Source organism: Dasypus novemcinctus, chromosome 1 (genome assembly GCF_030445035.2).
Source record: "Dasypus novemcinctus isolate mDasNov1 chromosome 1, mDasNov1.1.hap2, whole genome shotgun sequence".
Taxonomy (NCBI): Eukaryota; Metazoa; Chordata; class Mammalia; order Cingulata; family Dasypodidae; genus Dasypus; species Dasypus novemcinctus.
In genome coordinates, this window is record NC_080673.1 from 78,944,663 (window position 1) to 78,969,563 (window position 24,901).

Genomic DNA, 24,901 nt, shown 5'->3' on the forward strand with positions numbered 1-24,901 from the left:
GGATAGCAAGAGTAGAATTTTGACCTTTGGCAGGAAAGCAAAAGGCTTGGCTCCCGCACCTGCAGTACTTTCATTCTATTGGAGGAGTATTAAGGCTGGGCACTGCGCCTGAGGCTCGCTCCCTGGCCTGCACTGCCCTAGGCTCATGGCATGTTGCTCTCCTTCAGTGCCCACTTACTAACAACCTTTCGTCTCAGGGCCCCCACAAACGAGCATTTCCACTTGATTATTTTGTGCCCCTTTGACATACTCAGCAGCCTCCAGACCTGCACTGAGCTGCCCACTTTAGAGTGCAGTTTTTCAGAACTAAGGCGCTTTAGGAATGTGCATGTCATAATATAGCAGAAACATCTGTGCTTTCCTTGGAATCGGCTGTGTGCCTCAGCTCAAACTTTCATTTAAATATCCTGCTGCAAATTCTGTTTTTAAAGAGGAAAAAAAAAATATGCTAACCTCTTTTTTTCAAAAGCAGATTTAACAGTTTTCCTATATTAATCTCTGTTATTAGATAACATAGCTCGTTATGTAATATGTTATTACTTAACATAGCATATAAGGAATCTGGTTGTAAACATGACTGATTACAACTTACAGGGTCCATCCATATATTCTGTCTTTGTAACTGCCATTACTCAAGAAATTACAGCCTTTGGAGAGCTTTGAAGAGGAAAAATCAGAATATAACACCAAAAGATATTTTGATTTTCACTTTAATGTATTTTATCTTATAATAAATAACAGTGTCAGGAGGTATTTTCCGAATGCTTTTCTCTTTGGCCAAGAATCTAAAATGATTCAATATTTAAAAGCAATATTTATGGTTGTAATTATAGATTTGTGTCATTAATTTGGTGTGATCAGAAAGCTTCTATACTTTAACTTGTGGAAAAGAAATAAAAAGTAGCTAAGTAGAGAAAACTTCCGATGATTTGCACATGGATTAGCCTCCTTTTAAATAATCTTTATAAATGTCTTGACCCAGTAAACATACCTTGTATTCATGCTTTCTTCCCTTCTGTGTTGGAGTATTCCTAAGGAATGCACACTGTTCTCAGTATTAAAAAATACATAAATTTGCACCCAAAATGTTACTATGTTCATTACAAGAGCCATAGAGAAATTACCTTTTAATAATCAATTGTTTAAAACTTGAGCCATTCTGTTCTTCATGTCCATTTAAATATGGCTTTGATTTTTAAGAATTTTGCTTGCTGTTAGATTATAGCAACTAACTTGCCCAAAGGAAAATGGTACCTAACTACTATATAAGGAATATAAGAGTTGGAAAACACGCATCCATTATGAAACATTATTTCATGGTATTGGCTTTATGTAAGCAGGTACCCTCTGCATTCATGAGTTCAGAATACTGGCATGTGTTTAGAGTATGTGACTGTATATTCAGATGTTGTTTTCTTTGCAGTGTAATGTTGCAGTTTCTGACAACAGCTTCTCCAGATGCGACTGCTAATAATGGTTTTATTTTTTTATAAAGGGCAATCAGATTCTCAGTGGCCTCTCCATTGAAGAATATAAGACCACATTGAAAATAATCAAGCAAGCTATTCTAGCTACAGACCTAGCACTATTTATTAAGTAAGTTTTAAGAAATCCCTAAAAGTAGTTGATCTCAACATGTTTGCATCATTTAAAACTTTTAAAATCCAAATTGAGAACTTTTTAGATTATAAGGAAAATGTCCTGGCAAAGTTGTTTATCAGACTATGAAGAAGTTTCTTAAGGGAAGCCTAGAAAACCTACTTCTTTGGCTTACTTAAATGCTAAAAATTACAGAATACACACTTATCTCTGGTATTTATCCACCAACATGTCTCTTAAACTATGTACAAAGCAAATAGTCACCTCAAGGTCATTGCAAACCACATTTTCCAATCTGAAGATTATATTACCATTTGATTTCTCTCCTTTTCCTTGCTCTCCCAGCTTCTGACCATTGCACAATTCATTGATACCACCGTACAAACCTAGATGGGCTGAAAGCCAAACAAGTAACTCTTGTTTCTTCTAATTTGATTTTGACAGCCACAAAGTTTTAATGTAGAAGTTATATTTTAAATTATTGATTCAAAAATGAGGAAATACATTAGAGTGATATTTTTGTGACGTGTATTTGCATATTAAACTACCTTTCTAAGATCTAGAAAATCATTTCCTGCCTTTGGGCAGGCATTAATTTCTAACACGTGCTGAGACCTTCGGCTCATGTACAGGCATGAGGGGAGCAAGAAGAGTAAGAGAATCACACTCCTGGGATTGCCCTCTCCTTTCTCCTATGAGAGAAAAAGCAAGTAGAACAAACAAACGAAAGCATTTTTTACCACACGGGGTTTTCATACAATTATGCATCAGTGTATACCAGATATCTACAGTTGTGCATCTAAAACTACCTGTCTCTGTCTGCTTTACTAGGTTTTGGAGCACTTGATGATTAATTAGGATAAAAGAAAATACATAAGCGTCATTGTATTCTGAATGTTTATAGAATGAGGATTACCAAATTACCAAGAATTTAAAGACTACCTATAACCACATCTCCTCCCCAAAGCCCCAGCCTTTCCAGACCACATAGGCCTCTCTCAACCCCAGTGAAACCTAGTGTGAATACTTCTCATTTTTTATCCTTAATCGCATAGCATCAGTGTTGTTATATAAGTTTTTCTTGTATTTGAACAACTCTGTCTTATGACTTCCTAAGATGCTTAACATTGTTAGGCACATAAAAAGGTATTTATTATACACTGAATGCATATTATTCTAAACTTCATTTGGTCTTTCTTTGCTTCAAAAGCACTTCAATATTTTATACTGATACACAGTAATTATTTTGAACATGTTTTACATTATATGCATAGGATAAATGAAGTTAAACTGAAATCATATAGATATTATACCATACACTCAAAATTTCTTAATTCTTTGCATTCAGTTTTTACTCAGATGGTTTCATTTTCTCAAAATAAATAATGTGTAAGAAATTACCATTATTTGAAATCTGTAGTTAGAAATGAGGTGAGATTTTATGTTTCACCTAAAGAAAATGATAGAAGGGGGAAAAGGAAAGTAGTAAAGATTTTTAAATGATGAATTTTATATTGAGTTCTAAGATGGAAAAAGCCATTAGAGAATTTTTTCCCCAAAAATTTGCACAATGGGTTTTTGTAGACAAAGGATAAGAACCTGGAGGATTATAACCAGGTATTTTTCTTTATTTTCAAGGAGGCGTGGAGAATTTTTTGAACTTATTAAAAAAAATCAATTCAATTTGGAAGAGCCTCAACAAAAGGAGTTATTTCTGTAAGTTTATTATCCTTACAGCTGAAAGTTTACTACCCAATTAATTTTCTCGCTCTGTTTTCATTGCAATTATTTATTACAAAATGATGACCTTAAAGGCTCAGAACTCTCCAGAGTGCTGTGCAAAGGGCTGAAAATGAATCTTTATTTGAAAAGAAATGCATTTGGTAATTCAAGTGACTTACTTGCTACTTTTTTCTAGAAGAACTTTTTAATATGTAGATTATCAATACAAGGCTACAGGGCTCCCTTGTTTGTTCACTTTCAAGATTCTTTCCAAAGAGCATAACAACAGTACCATGCTAAAGATTCTGGGAGCAAGGAGGTGGCTGTAAAGTTTTTACTTCACTCAAAGGATGACAGAGCAGCACTGTCAGAACTGGAGCACTTTGTGGTTTTTATTTTTCCTTACTGGTCCCCTGCTGCTCCCTTCTAAGTTGTATATACTATCTCTTTGCTGTTACTGCCTTTGCCATGACAAGATCTAATCAATAAAAATGGAACAAGGGTCAGTAATAAAGAGAGTGACCAATAGCCTTAGTAGAATTAGCTGATACAGTTTCGAATTTGCCATTTCTTTAAATAGGTTGATGGTATTTGCTATGGAAGTTATAGGAAAACAATACACAAATGCCCAGCTGCCTTTTCTGCACTGGCATGCATCACTTAATAGTCTCAGCAAGTGTTTTCAGAATAGTGTCTTAGAAAAACATAGGCTTGCTGCTGTGATTAGTGAACACTTTCCCAGTAACAAAACGAAAAATACTACCTCGACATCCAAACCAGAGCGCTAGCTGCTTTTTTGTGATCCCTCCCTGGGAATTACTCAGTGGTCTAGCACTCAGCACCATCTCCTCCACCCTTCATTTTTTGGATTGTTGTTAAGTTCACCTAGGTGCATGTAATCTTTTTTTCAAAGGTTTTTTGCATGAAAGTGAAACACTGCATGCACTGAATGAATTAGGATGACCCAACAGTGTCCCTTTTTATTATAGGACTTTTTATCCGTGGGATACCTGGTGTTATCCTTTGACAGTTAACTAGTAGTAATTAGTAATCGAGGTGTTTTCATCATATTGTCACTGAGAATGGGATACCAAGGTTAAAAGAAATAATAATAGCTGGAAATTTTTGTCCAAAGGTTAGTAATTTCACTTTGTGCTAATCTGGAACTAAATGAGGCAGCTTACGGGCAAATTCCAATAGTTCACAAGATAACTGAAACAGTGATACTCTGTTATCAGTGCATCACTCAGACTTCCATATAAATTTTGTTTTTATTTCTTTAGTCTTTATGAACTGCCAAGACCACAGTTTAAAGGGCTTTAACTTGCATTCACATAAAAGTAAATAGGAGTGTTGGGTTTCTCTTTCCCCTTAACAGAGCGATGCTGATGACAGCTTGTGATCTTTCTGCAATAACCAAACCCTGGCCTGTTCAACGACAGGTATGTTGCTTAGTGACTATAAATACGTTCATTAAAAAGTCAAAATATGAGAAGTCTTTACTCTTAGGAGCTTCTAAAGTAGTTTAAGTATGTACTTATGGAACTTATTTTCCTAATTTTAAGTAATATTAAAAGCAGGTAGTTGGACATAAGTTTTCCTTTTTTAGGAGATTCATTTGCACTTAATAATATTTGTAAGAAATATTAAGATAGCATCTAGAGTAACACACATAAGTTTTAATTCCAGTACTACATCAGGCTCACTTTGGGATTCTTTTTTTAACATGTCCCTTTAATAGCTTTGAAAATGAGAAGCAGCAAAATTGTTTTTCTTATGGTTTGCCTACTTTGCTAAATCTCACCTCTAAACAGACATTAACAGGAAGAACTTAAACATTTCTGGGACTTGTTAGACATCAGAGGTGTTGTTATAAAATGTCAGATAGGAGCTGATCAGGGCCTGTGGCAAGGAGGCCAAAAATACATCCTTCTGCTAAATAAGTAACTGCTGTGAGGTTTCGAAAAGACATTTAAGTCCTAGGCTCAGAAAAGGGATGGGAATCCATGCAGTGATGTGCATCGTGTGTTGCCGTTTTTCTAGGTTGAATTTTGAATCCCTCATTCCCTATCTGAGCTTACTGACAGTCTGCTGTTGGCCATGGACCTTGGCAGCATAACCATGGAGCCAACAGCTGCAGGCTCATTCTGTGACACGCACATGCTGAGGAGGCAGGATCAGAACCCACTGTATGTGTCCCCAAGCTGACTTTAAGCACTCGGGAAAGGTGGTATTTCCGTACCTTCCTGCTTCATGTTAAATAGGACTATGTGCCCATTTCCAAATGGGTATGGGAATGGATGGCGAAGAGTTTATCTTTTCACTTTTCTTTTCTTTCTTCTGACTTATACCCTTCTACCTGTTGTTTGGTGCAGAGAAAATGAAGAAAGTAGAGATCACACACACGCAATAGGGAAAAGGTGGAGGCTACGAAGGAGAGTTTTAGAGAAGTAGGAGAATATCAGGGACTGGTTATGGACACGGACTGCATGCGTTCCAGTCCCCAAGCAGCTACTTATTAGCTGTTTACCTGTGTGCAAGTTACTTCATCTTTGGACCTCAATTTCTTTGTCTGTGAAATGGAGATTCTCCTCATAAGACTGTTGTGAGGATTAGATGAAATGCTTATTGAATGTTACTATTACAACTACTGTTACCAATATGATGATGCTTATGAAATGCCAAAGGCACTGGTTTTCCTTTCTCTCTCTCATCACATTTAGTACTCATTTACCCTTTAGACTCTTACTCTTTCTTAGTGCATTTGATCCTATGGCTGATTTTAAAATGGCATCAAGTCCTGCAATTACAAACAGTGAGTTCCTTTATGTTTGTAAAACTAAGGAGATAAAAATCATGTGATCATAAATTGAACAATGACATTTGTCAAAGTGTAATACCCATTCATGTTATAAAAAAAAAGATCCTTAGGATAAAAAAAAAAAATCTCATTCCAAATGTGTGTGTGTGTGTGTATATATATATATAATCTTTCTGCTCGAGGAATTAGCCAGCACAATTAGACAAGTGAATACAAATAGAGGCATAAGAATTAGAAGGCAAGAGGGAAAACTCTCTCTACTTGCAGATAAAATAATTACTTATGGGAAAACCCCAAAATAAGCAATGGGCAAACTATTACAAATGAGAGTATTTAGTAAAATAGCAGGCTATGAAATTAATCAATAAATTTTAATAACCTTCACATAAACAAAAACCAATTAGAAGGTATAATGTAGAGAAAAGCATTATTTATAATAGCAAAAAGCAAATTAAATTACTGAAATGAAATACCTAGTTCTAAACTTAAAAGTACCCAAACAGTAGGGGGAAAATAGGAAACACTACTAAAGCACAGAAGTCAGCTGAGGTAAATGGAAAGATATAACATGTTCATGGATAGAAAAACTCATTAGCCTAAAGATGTCAGTTCTCCCTGCCTAAGTTGATTTATAGAATTAATGCAGTTGTAATTTTTGTTCAAAAGTTAATTTTAAAATTCATTTGAAAAAATAAACCAAAAGCAAAAATAGCCAAGAAAACCCTGAAAACTTAGAGCAGTGAAGATGGGGTCTAGACCCCAAAACAATACTATAAAACCTATGTAATTCAAAGGAGTGTGGTATTGGTGACAGATCATTTGAACACAATAGAAAATCTAGAATTGCATAAAATCCTTAATATGTAATGTAGGCAGCATTTCACACAACTAGGGGAAAGTCTTTTTTATGACCTGGTGTGCAGATGAAAATAGCCATAAGAAAAAAAATAATATTGGATCTATGCTTCATACCATAAATGGAATAGTGAGTTCAAGTGTACGCAATGAAACCATACAAGTACTAGACAACAAATAAGAATGGATTCTTCTATAATCTAAAACTGGGAAAACTTTCCTACCTGTGCCTCAACTTACAGAAGCAATAAAGGAAAGACTGATAATTTTGATTGCATTGAAATAAAAAAATAAAAATTTGCATGGCAAAAGACACCATGAGCACAGCAAAAGATACTGAGAAACTGGGAAAAAAATGTTTGTAATTTACAGCTAATAGATGGTTACTATCCCTGATATATAAATTGCTTCTAAAAATAGAGGAGTAAAAGGGCAACAGCTCTAGAAAATTGGGCCAAAGATATGGACAGTTCCTAGAAAAAATGATAAGAATAGCTGCCACCCATTTGAAAAGGTCCTTAAAAACTCAGTCATACAGAAAAATGCAAATTAAAACTACACTGACCAAAAAGACATGTACAAGAATCTCCTAACATTTTTATTAATAATTAGAAGCTGAAAACAATGTAAATGTCAAACAGGGGAATAGATCAACATATTATGGGAGCGGATGTGGCTCAAACAGTTGAGCATCTGCTTCCCAGATGGGTGGTCCCAGATTCAGTTCCAGTGCCTCCTGAAAAAAAAAAAAAAAACGAACGAAAAGCCAATCAGGGGAGGTGATGGGTTTCAGGGTTGAGTGCCAGCTTCCCACATACGAGGTTCCATGTTCAATCCCTGGCCTGGTACCTCAAAAAAAAAAAATGTACTCTTTTCCTTCATACAGTGGTACACTGCTTAACAGTAAAAAAGGAACTATTGATGCATGCAACAACATGGATGAATTTCATAAATGTTACATTTAGCAAAATAAGCCAGACACAAATGAATACCTATTATGATACCATTTATGTGACATTTTAGAATAACCATATTAATATATGATTTTAAAAGATAATAATGGTTTGAAGGGAGTGAAGGAAGGGGGCAGAAATTAACTGAGTAGGGGTATAAGAGTGCTTTCTGGGATGATAGAAATGTTCTATATTTTGATTGAGGCCTGGGTTATATGAGTATGCATTTTCAATAACTGAACTGTATGTATACTTATGATCTATGCAGTTCACCATATGTAAATTCTGTTCCATTAAAATGATCATCTCTCAACTGTCAGATTCAAAGTTTATCAATATTTTGACAGTGTATTGTATTGGAGAAGCTGTGGAAATAGAACAGTGCAAAATGCCTACCTATACATAAGCATTTACCATTACTTCTAGGACTTTTATCCCAAAGATCCACTGGCAAGAATATAAAAATGTATTTACTCAAGGCTATTCATATTAGTGCCATTTGTAAAAGCAAAGATTGGAGAAAACTCAAAGATTCACCGGTGGCATACAGATAGAAGAACATATACTACATTTACACAATGAATTCTATGCAACTGCAAAAAGAAGTGAGGATTGCTCTATGCTACCATGGAGTGGTCACCAAGATATATTTTTAAGTGAGAAAAAAAAAAAGGTAGGGAAAAATATATATGATATGCTACCATTTATCTAAGAAGGGGGTAAAACTTGAATATTTGCTTCTGTTTAAAAAAGAAAAATTGACCACACACAAAAAAGCTAGTAGTTTCTCCTTGGGGAGGGAAGGAACAGAGCTACAAGCTAAAGTTTCTTGAGTATATTTATATTCTAGTTTTGAGTCAGAAACCAGGTAAGTTATATTATAAAATATAATAAATTATAAAATAAAATTGAATAAGTAAAAGCAAACACTAAAATCTTGAGTGTAAAATCCTATTCTGATTTCAAACCCACCACACAGAGTGGAGCTATGTCCTTCCAAGTGACATTAAAACACTGATGTGACCATATATCCCTCGTGTTATACCCTAAGGACAAAACCAGCTTTTCAAAAAAATCCATAAACTGTTTTCAGTAATTATTTTAGTGGTCCCTTTGTACTGAACACATTTTTTATCAGTCACTATTCTGTGTGATGTGGGATAAAAGAAAATAAGTTATATTAGTATTTTTGAGAAGTGGTATTTTCAGCGTGACTGCAGAGATAAAGATCTAAGATAGATGAGGTTATGCAGAAATCCCGAAGTCCTAAATTTGAATTGGAAGTATCGTGTGAGCTTATGTTGTAAGCTAGCTCTGTCCCCTGAAAAGACTTCAAAATAACGACCAATGCAATAGTGATGAATGCATCCCTTGCCCAGTTTAAGGTTCCTTCTCTTGATGTTAACCAGAAGGCCAAAAAAGAATGAAAGATTTCTAAATATCTCAATTTAAAGGAACCAGGAGTCCATGCAATTGGAATGGTTGATTCCAGCTCTAGAGCAGAAAATGTACAAGAGAAAATAAGAACATCTTGTTACACCAAGAAACAAGGAAGCTTTGTTTCTAATGTGTCAAAAGACCACAGAAGCCAATTTAATAAGTTCCCTCTGACCAAAGATAGGGAAATTTCAGCAATAATAAGTATTGAAATACATTATTAAATATGTTTAAATGTAAAACTTCAAAGTAGTAATATAAATAATTTTTTAAAAACCTTCCCTGGTCATCTTTGGTGGATATTTAAGGACCAATTTCTTTTAAAAAATGGTAAAGGGGGAAATCAAGCATTTCTCCTGCTTTTCCTAAATGAATCATTTCCCCATAACTAAATATTTAGTCGATGAAGGGAAGTTTCTCTTTCTGTATTCCAACTAATAAAAGGAAAAGGAATGGTGGCCTTGAATATCACATTTTGCAACTCATAATTCAGTGGATCTAATATCACAAAAAATACCTGAGGGAAGTAAACAACCCTGCCTATGAAGTATCACGGCAAAAAAAGAATTTTTTTTATCTCAATCTGATCAGGCTTCCAGATCTCATTACCCCAGTTTGTGGAAATACAGGGTACAGAGGAACATATTAAATAATATCGCAGGGATGCAATCAGCAAAATCCAGGCGGTGGAATACTTTGCAGGATACACAATCCTGTTTATTCAACAAAAAAAAATTTACAAAAAATAAAATAAGGCAAAGGAGGAACCTGTGGATTAAATGAAACATCAGCCAATCACCATACATGCACCTATTTAATAACTGTGGTTTTCACAGCACCTGGAATAACAGGCACTTAATAAATACTTCATTGATTATGCAGGTGAACATGGGGTACTTTTATTTTCACTAATTGATGAAGTTTAAATTAGCTTTTTCTGTTAGTTACAAAAGATACAGATTATATCCTTTGTGATTTGTTACACATTTAAAAACAAATGAAACACTGTATCTGTTACTACTGCTTTATTCTGATTTACTAATGTGGAAAACTAAATATGATTGATTTTCTTCACTTTTAGACAGTGATATCCTTCATATTGTCAGAACTCATTTTGTTATTTATTTCAGATAGCAGAACTTGTAGCAACAGAATTTTTTGACCAAGGCGACAGAGAGAGAAAAGAACTCAACATAGAGCCCACTGTAAGTATGAGACCATGTTGGTAGGAATTATTCAAATACATTTATTTTGTAGACTTCTTTTCATGCTTCTATGAGTGAGTTCTTTCTTTAGTAGTACAATTTCTCCTCATTTTTAAAACACTTTCTTATTGGAAGAATTATGCATGTTCATTACAGAAAACATAAGTTAAGAGAGGGCAAAAAGACTCTTGTAATCATGTTTTACCTACTATTTTGTCATTTGCATTTTCCATGTAAATATCATCTTTCATCTAGAAGAGGCACTTCTTTTATTATTTATAATGACTATATAAAATAGATGTCACTGTAATTTAAAAATAATCACTTCCTTTAGAGTAATAATTTTCACAATGTTCACTCTTGTGGACAGCACTCTGATAAATACCTATAATGCTAAACTTTTGCATGCCATTCTTCATTATCTCCATAGGATAAATTCCCAGAATTGCTCCAATGAATGGCTCAAGGATGTTAAGATTTTTTGATGTATACTGCCTTTTTACCTAGTGTGTGAATCTCAAATACCTTACCTACTAGGAAAACAAGGAAGAAATCCTTCTCAAAGCATTTCTGACTTTCAAAGAGTTTTTCTTGGAAATAAAGCATAGAATTGGGGGTTTTGTGTAGTTTTTAATCTGACCTTCCTCAGCTAATCCAGTGATTCATCTCTTTAGAGCAACTTGCACTGTGTTCCTTAAATGTAGATCCATGTGTGTGTGTCTGTTTTTGTGTTTCAGGATCTAATGAACAGGGAGAAGAAAAACAAAATCCCAAGTATGCAAGTTGGATTCATAGATGCCATCTGTTTGCAACTATATGAGGTATTTATCTGAAGAAATGAAACTATTAGATTTTGTCCTAATTGTGGTTTGAGGGGTTGTTTGGTTTGTTTTTTTGTTGTTGTTTTTTCGGTCTGTTTTTTGTTTTTGTTTTTATTCTGGTGTTTTGAATTAAAACCTCAAATTAAAGGGGTTAACTTTAATCAACTTGATGAATGTGACGTTTGCTTTAAACAAGGAACACATTTTATATTTACTGTTTTTCAGAAACTTTAATTCATTCCATGTCTAGATACCTAGTGAATGCCTACTGTAGTTAGACTCTAGTAAACTGATTTAAGGGACACTAAGTTTAAGAATCATGTGTCTATGCTACCCTCCACAAGGTATATTGTGCATACTCTCTATTTGGGTACCCCTTTTTTTTATCTAAATTTTGGCCTAAATAAGAAAAACTAATTATCCAGTTTTTTTATTGCCATGGTGGCTTTAATATTGTTAAGAAAATGTATCTGAAGATTAAAAGGAAGCATTTAGAAGGTATATTGCATGTTCCCATTTCTATTCACCTGCTGGTTTAGAGTTTCTTAATATAATACTCCTCAATATCCAGTTTATTAGTTTAGGTATTAGTACACCCACGTTCAGCAAGTAGATACCATCCTTGTCTTTAAAAATTTTAAACAGGATGAGAGCAGGGAGAGGGAAGAAGAGATGTGATGTGAGGGCATTTTGGGGACCTGGAGTTGTCCTAAATGATATTGCAGGGACAGATGCTAGACATTATAACTCACTGAATGTACTGGGGGAGAGTGTAAACTAAATGTAAACTATTATCCATGCGGTGCAGCAGTGCTCCAAAATGTGTTCACCAAATGCAATGAATGTGCCACAATGATGAAAGACATTGTTGATGTGGGAGGAGTAGGGTGGGGTGTGGGGTATATGGGAACCTATTAGATTTTTTAATGTAACTTTTTTTGTGATCAATTTTCCAAAAAACACAATTTAAAAAAAATCAAGGAAATAAATTAAATGTAACCTTGAAGAAAAAAAAAATTTAAACAGGAAACTTTTAATTTTGAATTATTTGGGAAAGGAACATTTATCATGAAATAATGTTAGAATGTAAAAGTTAGAATATCAGAACTGGAAGAAATCTTCTAGTTTGGGCATCTAACAGTAGTTGAATTTGTGAAATTCATCTTCCAGGAAGATGGAAGTATTTGTCCAGGTCAAATTGGTAGTTAATACGAGAACTGTGTAGCTAGAGTTCAGACCTCACCCCTAGTGAGGTAAGAGACTTTACCTATCAAAAGAATTTAATAGAGGATCTGTGACTCACAGGAAAAAAAGAGGAGTGTAGGGCAGCAGAGACCACAAGGAGCACAGGGGACCAAAGAACAGCAGGGGTTAAACCTCCGCACGCCATCTCCGCACCTGTCTCAGCGTTCTACTTAGTTTACTCCTTCGCTTGTGAGTTCCTCAAAAGTGTTCAGAGCAGTGTTTCACACACCCTGGACATCTCATTCATATTTTCACCATTATTTATTCAAAAATATGAGAATACAGAGAAGCAAAAGGGAAGACAAAAATCACTTATAATCCTACTACCCAGAGATAACTAGTTAACATGCTAGTGTATATCTTTCATATATTTTTCACTTAAACTTTTCACCATCCATAATATAGCATGTGTGTCTTTCTGTGTCAAATGTGTTTCTATGACAGTATTTTAATGGCTACAAAATAGAACACAATATAACCCTGTTATTAGGTATTTAAGTCATTTTCAGTGTTTCTGTGAAGTGAACATTTTCGTAGCTAAATTTTTGTGGAAGTACGGTTGGCAAATAATCATAACACACAGAATTATAAATTAATTTTTATTATAGTCCTTGATAAAAACCTTTTTAAGTCTGTCATATAAAACAATTCTGTAGAAAAACAAAAACTAAGCAGTTCTCAGTTCAGTCATACTTAGGGAGCCGTCTGTACTATGCAGAAGCAGAATGTATTGTTCTTCCCCCAAGGTGGATCCTCACAAATCTGTGTCCATAGCTCAGTAATGTTATTTTGGAATGCGTGCATTTGCTTGCTCGCGCTCTCTCTCAGCAGGAACTCCTTCTCTATAAATCATAAAAGGAATAGTTCATCAGTGACCTGGTTATGCATTCACACAGCTTGTGAAAAATCCCAACAGTGGGCCTGCTCATGAAATGAGTATGGGATGCACCCTTTCTGGCAAGCCTGTGGGAGAGGGCTCTATTTCCTGGCTTCCTTCTAGTTGTTTGCTTTCTTTTTTTTCTTTAGGCCCTGACCCATGTATCAGAGGACTGCTTCCCTTTGCTGGATGGCTGCAGAAAGAACAGGCAAAAATGGCAGGCCCTTGCAGAACAGCAGGAGAAGATGCTGATTAATGGGGAAAGCAGCCAGGCCAAGCGGAACTGAGTGGCCCAGTTCATGCAGAGTTGAAATTTATAGAGATGGCGTATTCTGCAGTGGGCCTGGTTTTGCTCCGCACTGTACAGATACAGTGTATGTTGTGGCACTGCTGTATTTTTTCTTTTTGCACAACTTTTGAGAGCATAGCGTGAAATGTTTTTAAGAGACTAGAACATGTTTCCTGTATATTTGTTTTATGCCACTGACCCGATCATCTTAGCACATTTGTAAGAGCACTGTTCGTGATGTTTTGCACACTGCAAAGAGCAAGTGGCATTCTTGCACTGAGAATGTTTTTTGCTTGGAGATTTTGAATAATTGGTTTTTGTGTTTTCTGGATTACCAGTCTTTCAAGAATGTTTGGAATCTTTCTTTTTTCAAAAATAGCCTAGGAGCAAATTGAATGTTATTCTGTGACATTTAAAGCCTTCCTAGGAGGGAAAAATGTTGACCAAATTGGTTTAAAGGGCAGAAGAAGCCATTTTTCAACAATATATTATCTTTAAAAAGTTAAGACACTCTAAAACAAATTGAAAGTACTCTGAAGGAGTATTATAAAGAAAAGGTATTATTTAATTGAGTTGCTGTTTTTTAAGAGAATTCTTAAAAATTTCTCATTTTCGTGCCTTCATCTATTCAGAGGCTACCTATAAACTCCCTTTAGTCCATCCTCTCTGATGTCAAGTAGGGGAATCTTAGGAGAAGAGCCAGTCACTGACTTTATTGAGGGATGGGAATGATCCAGAATGGAATGGCCATGGATGTCTGAATATCAGTAAGAGAAATGTTCTGAGAGTCAGTGAGTGTTTTGAATATCCTTCCTCTTTTAAATAACTTTCTCAACTTTCCCCTCCTTATGGAACCATAAGTCAGCAGGTTCAATCTCAACAGGAAAGTGAGGGAAAAAGTGATAAACGAAGGACCGACCTCTGAAGTGAGATATGGCTACAGATAGGAGAGTACAAAATGAATCATCCTTTTTTCTCTGTCAAACCAAGTTTGGAGAAAAGGTTTAACAGTATAAACAGCAAAGACCTCGGTGTCGCAGTCAAAAATGAATTTGAGGAAGCAGTTATGTGAGAAACCTTAAGCCTGAATAAAACTTAGTATTATTGAGGTTTGTGATCAAGAAACTGCCACAGTTTGGTTTCTAGGACGAGTCAGCCCAGAATCACTAAAGTTTGGGGGTGGATCCTGAACACTGTCTTGTAGTTATTTCCTTCTGATAGCTTTTAGCACAGTTAACGTTCCCTGTGGAACTTGAGCCCTAAGTGGATGCCCACTGTGCTTGTGTGCTCCTAAGTACACGAGTTTCGGAAGAGGAGTGAAGCAATCGAGCAGCTGGTTCAGGAAAGGAAAATATGTTCCAAATATGCAGAGAAGTTTAGATTTAGAGAGAATAGGAAAAAAGATATTTGTTTGATCTTTTCCCCCTCCCCCACAAAAAAGTTGTTTCATCAGTGTTTCTATCACTTATCTAGATAGAAATTTCTTGGGGATATGGTAATGTAGCAATCTCAGAGGCCTTTCACTGAAACACATTGTTTTCCATGCAAATCCTGTTTTCATGAACTTTGCCTGAAAGTCAGCATGTTCTTTAGGTTTTTAAAATTCTGAGTTCCATACTGTGTGTATGTTTATTTTGACATAATGTGGCTTTATTCTTGCCATTCAAGGAAAAAACCGCAAATTGTATTGCTATTACTTTGTAGTGGAAAAGGCTAGTCTAGGAGGTTATCAACTGTTTAATGTTGTGTGTATTGTCATTGTAATGACAATACAATGTCGTCGTATTGTCCTTACTTGTGTTTTCAGGATTTTTAAAGTTTCTATTTTATGTGGTACAGATGAGGTCTGTAAGACTGCCTCTTGGTAAATTACACAGACTGTCACTGCACTAATAGTTGTAGCTACATACTGGCATACACCTATGCATGCATACATGATTCCTTAGTATAGAAAAATTGTTACAAAGAATAACAATATTTAATAAATATCTTTTATCACACACATTGCGATTTAGCAGTTATGCCAAACTCTGTAATCATTTACTTTAACAGCTGTTGTTAGGCCCCTCTAATACATGTCACTGAGAATTTTTTGTAGACATAGTAGGGTGCAGGGGGGGGGTTATATATGTATCATTTTAACAAGCAAGAAGATATATTTAGATTAGAAAGTGTTTGATTTGCCTTTTGATAATGATTTATTTTACTTTACTAATTTAGACCTTAAAAGAAATTGGGCAGTCCTATGCCTACCTATTTTATCTTATCATTGGATGTTTTAGTTCATACAGAAGGAGAGTACTTTAGTACTGGTTAATTGGTTCAAATAATTTGTAATTTTTAGGAAGATCATTCCATACATGGATTAAAATCTCTGGTACACATACACAAATCAAAGTTTTTACTCTTCTGTTAATATTTCCCTGCCAGTATCTTCTCAAGTTGGAAAAATATAATGTATATTCCTCCCTCACCCTATCCTATATTTATATATTACCCATAACTAGTAAGGAGTTTTTCTTATTCTAGATAAAAAGTAGCATTGTTTTTTGTTTTGTGTTGTGTTGTTTGTTATTTTAGTTATAGCTGAGTAATGTGATACCATTTAATTTCAAATTTCAGCCAAAAACAATCCCCATGATTTTACTTACTGGTTCAAAGATGTCTATAAAACTGTCTGACTTTATATTTTTCAAAGGGTTGGCCTTTGCCAGTCACACTCCTGTGTGAATTTATGTAAGCCACTAAACCTATGTGCCTGAACAAGGTGTGCTATTAAAGAGTTATGTTTGGGCTAAGCCTTTGACTTCAGGGAGGATGTCACAGAAGGCAGCTGTTGTGGAAGCCCTAGTGGGCCCTGGAGACCACTGTCAGAAATGGGATATTGGGCTCGAGACCATGGTGATCTAATCCCACAAGTCATTTCTTATGTTGAGTTTCCAAGACTGAAAAAAACAGACAGTCCATTTACTCGGCTTCACATGCAAATTCCTCAGGAGCATGAGATTTAGAGCCTCAAGGGGCAAACCCAGGACAATGATGTTGTCACCACTGATTTCTTAATATGAAGAGTAATGTCCTTCGATGAGAGTGTTGAAGATGAGAAAGGTTGTAAAAATACATTGAAAATACTGGATTCTGGGAGGAAACTTTTGTCACAAATATATTCTTGCCTAGCAGCGAAGTGCCTTTATTTTCAGCATGGAGCACAAAGTTAGTTCTGCTCAGATTTGATTTCAATTTTCCTGTTTTTTGCCAGACTGTACTCCTAAAACTTACATGCAAACTCACAAGCAATGCTGGGTGCTTTGTTTTATTTTGTTTTATAAAATTGACCTAAGATGAGAGGGGGGAAAACTTAATTGCTGTCCTCTCCGTGAAGAACTGTAGTTAGAATAAGGGGGCACAGTTTAACTGCTCAGTATTAGACATTAACTGATCCACCTTTTATTGAGTCCCTGCCCCACGTTAGCACTGTGCTCAACCTTGGAGAGAGAGCAGTGGCCTCAAGGAGCCCCCAGGCTATGTGGAGAGTGCTGGGTAAGAGACTTAGCAGCCTCTGATACTGCCGATTTAATGTGAAAATAGAGGCTACATTATATCACTTTTGTTTTCATCTGGAAAATAAGTATTATGCAGTTTCATGAAGGCCTTCTTTACCTGAAAGTTAGAAAGACTGTCGATCAACATCTAGCCATTCTTAAAAATACCAATCACTTAACATTTTGATAACTTAAAGAGCACCTGTGTTAGGAGTCATGTATTCCACTATAAAGATTATTTTTCCACATACTAGCCAGGTAGAGATTATGCAGCGTTCTCATGGGCTGTTAAATCTTGCAGTTTTGGACCCCTTCTGCTCTACTAGGGGGCAAGGAAGAAAGTATTATGGCCCACTCTGCCCTTCTGTATACTGATCAAAAGCCTGTGTAAACGTCTTAATGAATGTAGTTGAAAGCAGTGTAAATAGTTTAAAATATAAATTTCTATTACAGTTTAAGAAAAAACAAAATGTTATAAATCATCACTAGCCACTGTTCATATCTATTTGTAATCTTATACCTTTTCAATATATTTGAACAAATATATAGTTTCTAGCACTATTTTTGTACTAGGATAAAGGAGTTACTATGTATATTATGTTTGCTTTTAGGTCATCTTTAATAATTGTGAGCATTGGTTTCTTTTCTTTCCTCTTCCCCACTTTAAGAACCATTTCAGAGGACTCTTCTATGACCACATCACTTTAAATGAACATTCGTTTACCCATGGTCTCTGTAAAGTCGTGAGATGGTCAGGGTGGTTTCCCATTGTGCAAACTCTTCATCTGTCAATTATTTCCTCATTTTGCCCCGCTTTGTAAAAATAAAAAGAAGGATGAGCAAGTAGGTATGGGTATTGTGTGATTATTATGCGACTTTGAATTTTGGGCAGAGAGTATGGGCCCGCTAATTTGAGAGACTTTAATCAAGCTAATCTGTGGTCCCGTGAGCTGAAGAAAAACATTAATAAAATCCTCTTTTAGTATTATAATTTGCTATCAATTGCAGGGCAACATTTTCTATATATTTTCTCATTTCAGATGCATAACTACTCTGGGGCGGTTGATTACTACTGGCATCGTGCTGCCTGAGGGGCAAGGGTTTAGATTAAATACTTGCCAGAGGGCATGAGCTGGATGCAACCCAGATTTGTCTAGTTACAAAGCAGGTGTTTATTCCACGTGGTTCTCTTCTTCAGTTGTAAATCTAAAAGGTCACAAATCCATTCCTCCTGGGTCAAATGTGCTAATATTCTCACCCTACCTAGAAGCATTAGAGACAAGATTCCCCTCACACAGGAGATTTGGTTTGGGTGTTTTGTTTTGTTCCGTTTTGTTTCTGGTTACCATTCCTTGATTTAGTTCATCTGTTATTCGGTAATACCTTCTCACATTCCCAGATATACCTTGGTGCTACTAGTCTGATGGTATAGAGGCATAATTAGATGTAGACTTTCTGATCCCATCATTTAGTTTTGCCCCTATCCAACCCTCTTCATGTAGGGCAGAATTCCTACATGAAGCCTAGTTCCCAAAGCTAAAAGTCAAAAGTAAAATATAAGCTCATTTAAAACAATATTTTAGATTTTGTGACCACAAGAGTGCGCCAGAGTTTTGGTTGTATTTTAAAAAGTAATCCTGAGCATTAGCAAGCCTTAAAAGATTTTCACTAGCTAAAGAAAATTAAATGGGAAAAAGCCAATAGAAAATTTAATATAAAAAAGAGTAAAAAAGAAAACTTACTTTATGGAGTTTTTTAAACACTTGTTGACTGCCCTATGTCTAGTGACCATTTTCTCAACATTTTCTGAAGAAAAAAAAACTTGATCATCTGATGTCTTTGACACTCAACATTTGCATTCACAGAGACTTCAGCCCTTCCTATAGAAAAAGGAAGCATTCATTGACTCCCTTAAACCCATATTTTTGCTGTTAACTAGTTGTGTTGCCCTGTCAGCAAGCAGGGATTCCTGGGTTTAAAATATGTAAATGTCAGAATATTTTTTTAAGGCACATAGCATTAGCAAAAACAACTTACAGAGAATATTCTGTATGATTTTGAGGTATATTCACCCTCAGCAGAAAAAAACAACTGTTTCCTGTTGATCGAACATTAGTTAAAAAAATTGACAAGAGAGAGGAGTGGAATCAAAATCATAATGATCCTAAATAAAAAGAAATCTGACCTATTAAATGGCCTGCATGATTTCCATCTCAGGCTTTTTTCGTTTGAAGTATGTGTGTGTGAGAAAGATAGAGAGAAATGTGTTTACAGTGGGCCAAGAGATCTAAGGAAACAGCCACAGGAACTAAGTTGATCCTTAATTCATTTGGCAACAACCACATGTGCACATTTTTTAGGATTCCTCTTTCTAAACTGGAGTCTGAGAGTTTGCATAGCTAAAGAGATAGCCACAATGAATGGGGACTCTCATAACTTTCAACTCTAATATACCCTTTATTAATTGCTTTCAGCCATATCTCAAAATTTCACCCAACAGGAGTGTTTTTAAGCTTTATAGAACATTGATCCAGCTTATGCCTCTCAGAAACAAGCTTCCCTTTTTCAAAACAGCCAGCTATATTTCTTGTACTTTGAAGGTACTCAGCACATATTTATTGAGTAAAGGAATAGATTTCCATCCTTTCCCCCTTGATGTAAATTGAATTTTTTGTTTAAAAAAAAAAAAAGTAATTCCTGTGAAGGGCAGTAGAAAAATCAGTGCAACATTTTTAGAAATTCTCAGTTGAACAGGAGTTGAAATTTAAGATGAAAAAAGTAAGGTTAATAATAAAAAAAAAAATCTGTTTTCTGTGAAAAGTTAGTTGCTGGGCTTTCATTAATAAATTGATAACCATTCGTGGAGTTACTCTTAGTGGGAGTTTTACCATATTGCTAGGAAAATCCCTAAAGGCTAGAGACTAATAGTCTTGTGAAAACTAGACTTATATTTTAAAATTAGCAACAAACAGAATTCAGCAGAAGGTGCTCATTCACTTTAAAACAGCTGAGTCTGCAAAGTGTCAGGCTGGGGTAAACTAAACAGGCATGCCTCACAGAGCTGCAAATTCAGTGGAGGAGGCACAGGAGAGGAAATAGACAATTATACCTATGCACTGAGGGTGAGAAGAGGAGAGTACTTACCAAATGTGGCGGTTATAAAACAGCTTCCTTAAGGATATGACATCTAGTTTAGCCAAGGGAAATGGGTGAAGAAATAGCATGCCTGGAAACCAATTGGCAGGGCTGAAGAACTTGAAAGAATTTCCTATTTCCACATGGAGAAACATCCCAAAAGTAATACACTTGACCTCTCTTTCTACCCTGTACTCAACTCCAGGAGGTACCTAAATGGTGGGTGACAGCCATTGATCTACATCCCTTAAATGAAGTTAATCTAATAAAAAGCAGTAAGCACTGGGGATTTGTATCTTTTCCTTATCTTTATACCCTGGTCCTGTGCAAGTCAGAAATCCAAAGTAAGTGTGTCTGGGTTTATGGGCTGTCCCAGCGTCTAGTCTAGGGAAGGAGTTGAGGCAGAGTGATAAACCCATTTGGCTCTAATGTACTCTAACAAAACGTTCTCCAAACCCTGTACTCACCCATCCCTTCCACAAAGCTCCACTCCAGCCAGTGTCCCTGAGTTTTCAAGGAATGGCCATGTCTGGCTCCTCTGAAGGCCTAGAACATTGTTCTGAATTCCACTGGGCCCTCCTGACCAATGTTCTCTCCTGCCTCTGATCAATGTGTTAACTGGGCTTTCTCAGATCTGTCCTTCTGCATGGTTGGAGGCACAGCCATTCCTGAGCACATCAGAGCATTCTCCCCTCTCCTTCCTGCTGGGAGCAGTATGTGGAAAGCAGGGGTGGGTCAACACTGAAAGAGATCACACTCCAGGAAGGCAGTGATTACAGACCCAAAAGTTCCAGAGAAATATGTTTGAAAGATGTTTTGTTCTATGTTTTATGTTATAAGATTATGAATAATAAATTTAGGATGACCAGAGAACAAATCATCATTCACATTTTCTTCTTGTTCTGTGTGAGGTTTGGATTTGTGATCATTGTCACGGAAGCAGGGTAACAAACTTTGACTCACCGGAAGCCAGTATTCCCAGGCAGCAAAATGGATGACACATCATCATGAGTCATGACGTAATCATCATAAATGAATGGTGTTAGGGATCTGCTCAGGCAAGAAGATGTATATCATTTTCATAAACAGGTTTCAGAGTCACAGCTTTGTGAATAATAACAGGATTGTCACTGTTTTCTTTTGATGGGAGATAGGAAATTATGACAGCAAAGAATACAAGCAGATGGTTCCCAGATCTGAACAAGAAGAAATGGTACCACACTACCATTACAATTACAATGACCGACTCTAATTGGACAGTTTTTTTAAATGTGTAAATACTTTTTCTCTACCCATTATTCTAAATTTTCATTGATGAATCACTGTTTTTAGTTTCCTATTGCTGCTCTGACTAATTACCACAAACTTAGTGGCTTCATACAAGACATTTACTATCTTACAGTTCAAGAGGTCAGAAATCTAAAATAGTTTGGAAAGGCTGCATTTCTTCTAGAAACGGGTTAGAAGCCGTTTCTTCACCTTTTCCAGCTTCTTGAGAGGTTGCCTACATTGTTTGGCCGGTGGCCCCTTCCTGCTACTCTGCTTCAAAGCCAGCAGTATATAGCACCTTCAAATCTCTCTCTCTCACACACACACACACACATACTTGCTTCTATCATCATACCTCTTTTTCTGACTCTGACACTCCTGCCTCCCTCTAATAAGGGTCCTTGTGATGACATTGAACCCAAATAATCCAGTATCTCAAGATCCTTAACTTAATCATATCAGTTAAGTCCCTTTGGCCATATAAGGAAATATATTCACAGGTTCCAAGGCTCAGGATGTGGACACCTTTGGGGGACCATTATTCAATCTTCCACAATCATTACCTCTCACATGGGTTCTTGAATTTTATAATATATTTTTAAAATAAAGGAACAGACAAGGGCCTCACACATGTTAGGGGCTTCCCTGACCTTAACCTCAAGAAAAATTTAATTTCTGCCCAGTATACTCCTTTCAGAAAAACAAAAGTATGTATACAAGATAAAATAGATTTTATCCAGTTTTAAGAGATATAAATAAAATATGTTAAATGCCCAATAAATAAAGTACCGTAAGTAGTAGAAGACTTCCATTATTAGTAGTATAACTATGATGATGGAAATGATGAAAGATTTGTATCTCAGAGGTTATAATAAGTTTTCTTTTTTTTTAAGGTTTATTTTTATTTATTTCTCTCCCCTTCCTCCCCCCCCCCCCCCCCCCCATCTTCCCATTGTCTGCTGTCTGTGTCCATTCACTGTGTGTTCTGTATCCGCTTGCATTCTTGTCAGGCAGCATCAGGAATCTAGCTCTTTTTGTTGCATCATCTTTCTACGTCAGCTCTCCATGTGTGCGATGCCACTCCTGGGTGGGCTGTGCTTTTTTTCATTCAGGGTGACTCTCCTTGCAGGGTGCACTCCTTGAGCGTGGGGCATCCCTACACAGGGGTCATCCCCGTGTGTCACGGCACTCCTTACACGTGGCAGCACTGTGCGTGGGCCAGCTCACCACATGGGTCAGGAGGCCCTGGGTACCAAACCCTGGACCTCCTATATGGTAGGCACACACTCTATTAGTTGAGCCACATCCACTTCCCGGCTTTTGTTCTTTAGTGAATAAAACTTAGTTACAGAAAGCACATCTGGGATGAATTAACTCAGATTGTGATTTGCCATTTACCAAGCTCTTTCACCTATTATAAGTTGATCTGATCTTTATAGCTATTCTGTGCTATAGTGATTAGTGTTGTTCCTGACTTTTAGATGATGAAACTGAGTCTCAAAGCTCCAACCGTTTCACCATTTGAACTTACAGAGTTGTCAATTGAACCTAAGTCTTCCTATATCAAATCTGGAACATTTTGTACTACAAAATATTTGCAGTCTGTAAGAGTTCCAAGTGGTCAGGTTTTTTTAGGCGAAAAGGTAATTTCCAAAATACTGTCCCTTGGACCAGTAGCAGCAGCACCACCTGTTAAAAATGCAAATTTTCAGGCTCCATGCCAGACCTACCAAGAGTAGGGTCAAAAAAATCTGTGCTTAATAGGCCTTCCAGTCTTTCTGATGTGTGCTAAAGTTTGAGAACCAGTGATCTAACACATTGCTCTTTTAACAGCTTACAATATCACAGTTAAAAAGAGGTAACACAGCCACACAAACAAAAAGTAATGACTGAAGGAACAATTAATTAAATGACTGGAAGTTTGAACAGCAAACTTGTGGCAAAATTTGTTCTAATTATTGGGATTTTTCATCTCATCAAAAATACAACTTAGTCCATCTAGGTAGAGAATAAAGAAGAAAACTTGAGGGATTTCACACTGTGCTTCAGCCAGGGCAAAGCGTGTAGAACAAGGATGATCATGACCATTTTCAGGGTTTCTTCTCCTGTATTATCTACAAAGGACTAGGCAGGACTTTGAAAGATCAACTCCTTTACCAGTACTCACTCTTGTTTAGATCATATTCTTGGAGGACACTTAATTCCAAAAGGCCAGAATGAAAAAATTAAGTCCTCTCACAGTTGGAACAGAGACAAATTAGAGGTGGCATGCCATAGGTTGAGTGGGGCAAAGGGAGAACTGACATTTTATCTCTTATAGATACTGTTTACTGATAATTCCCGAATTGTTCCTAGAATCTGGCAGTAGAGGGCAAAGGTTCTTTCTGGTTTATCATCTAAATATGCATTTTGATGATGTGTATTAATATCCTGGAGTAATTTGGGAGGGCAAACAAGTCTTCTGCCTGCCACCCCAGAAGCTGGTAATCAATGCCCTGTCATTATCAGGGGGGCAGCCTGAGGAGAAGCCTTCTGCTCCAAGTCTACCACAGAGAATAAGCATTTCAAAGGAGATTGAGGAAATAAGGTCAGGTTGGGGGTGCTTTCATCAGAGGCCAAAATCCAGAGTAGGACTGATCTCCAGCTGCCCTGGGCCTTCCTGGCTAATCTAGTTGGGAATGTTTTTACCAAAACCAGGTCACTCCAGATGAGAACAAGGACATTCCAAATTAGTAGGGAAAGAGGCCCTGATGACCATCCTGCAACAGTGTAGCAAAATATCTTTCTGTCCTGAGCCCTGCTCCTGCATTGGCCCCCAGACTTATGTAAGGCCTGTGCCCTGAGCACAATGAGTAAGTGATTTCATGCTAAGGGGGCCTTTTCTATAAAGAAAGGACAATTCTCTGCACTACAGAAAGGCCTTCTAGAAGAATGGTGGGGAGGAAACGAACAGGTATTGATTGAGCAGTTACTTTGTGCCAGAACCTTTCCATACTTAATTCATTTCAGCCTCACAACAACCTCCTCGGGTATACCATTTTATTGCCACTTTTCAGATAGGAAAGCAAGGAAGAGAATGTTAGGTTACCTATTCAAAATCACACAGCTTGTAAGCAGCATTTCTAGAATAC

General features: G+C 36.5%; 1 protein-coding gene across 5 annotated transcripts in view; it reads left to right on the forward strand.

The window, feature by feature from the left end:
* PDE5A (phosphodiesterase 5A) overlaps positions 1-18,212 on the forward strand; it is a 160,605-nt gene extending 142,393 nt beyond the window's left edge. For 3 of the 5 annotated variants that reach the window (XM_004479025.4, XM_004479028.5, XM_004479027.5), the window contains exons 16-21: positions 1,496-1,596; positions 3,238-3,315; positions 4,700-4,763; positions 10,518-10,592; positions 11,330-11,413; positions 13,685-18,212. In XM_004479025.4, coding sequence (XP_004479082.1) covers positions 1,496-1,596; positions 3,238-3,315; positions 4,700-4,763; positions 10,518-10,592; positions 11,330-11,413; positions 13,685-13,822 — 540 coding nt within the window. In that variant the 3' untranslated portion in view covers positions 13,823-18,212. The remainder of the gene's footprint in view (positions 1-1,495; positions 1,597-3,237; positions 3,316-4,699; positions 4,764-10,517; positions 10,593-11,329; positions 11,414-13,684) is intronic. The other 2 variants (XM_004479026.4, XM_058293352.2) reach the window with 1 other exon arrangement.
* The last annotated feature ends 6,689 nt before the right edge of the window (positions 18,213-24,901 follow it).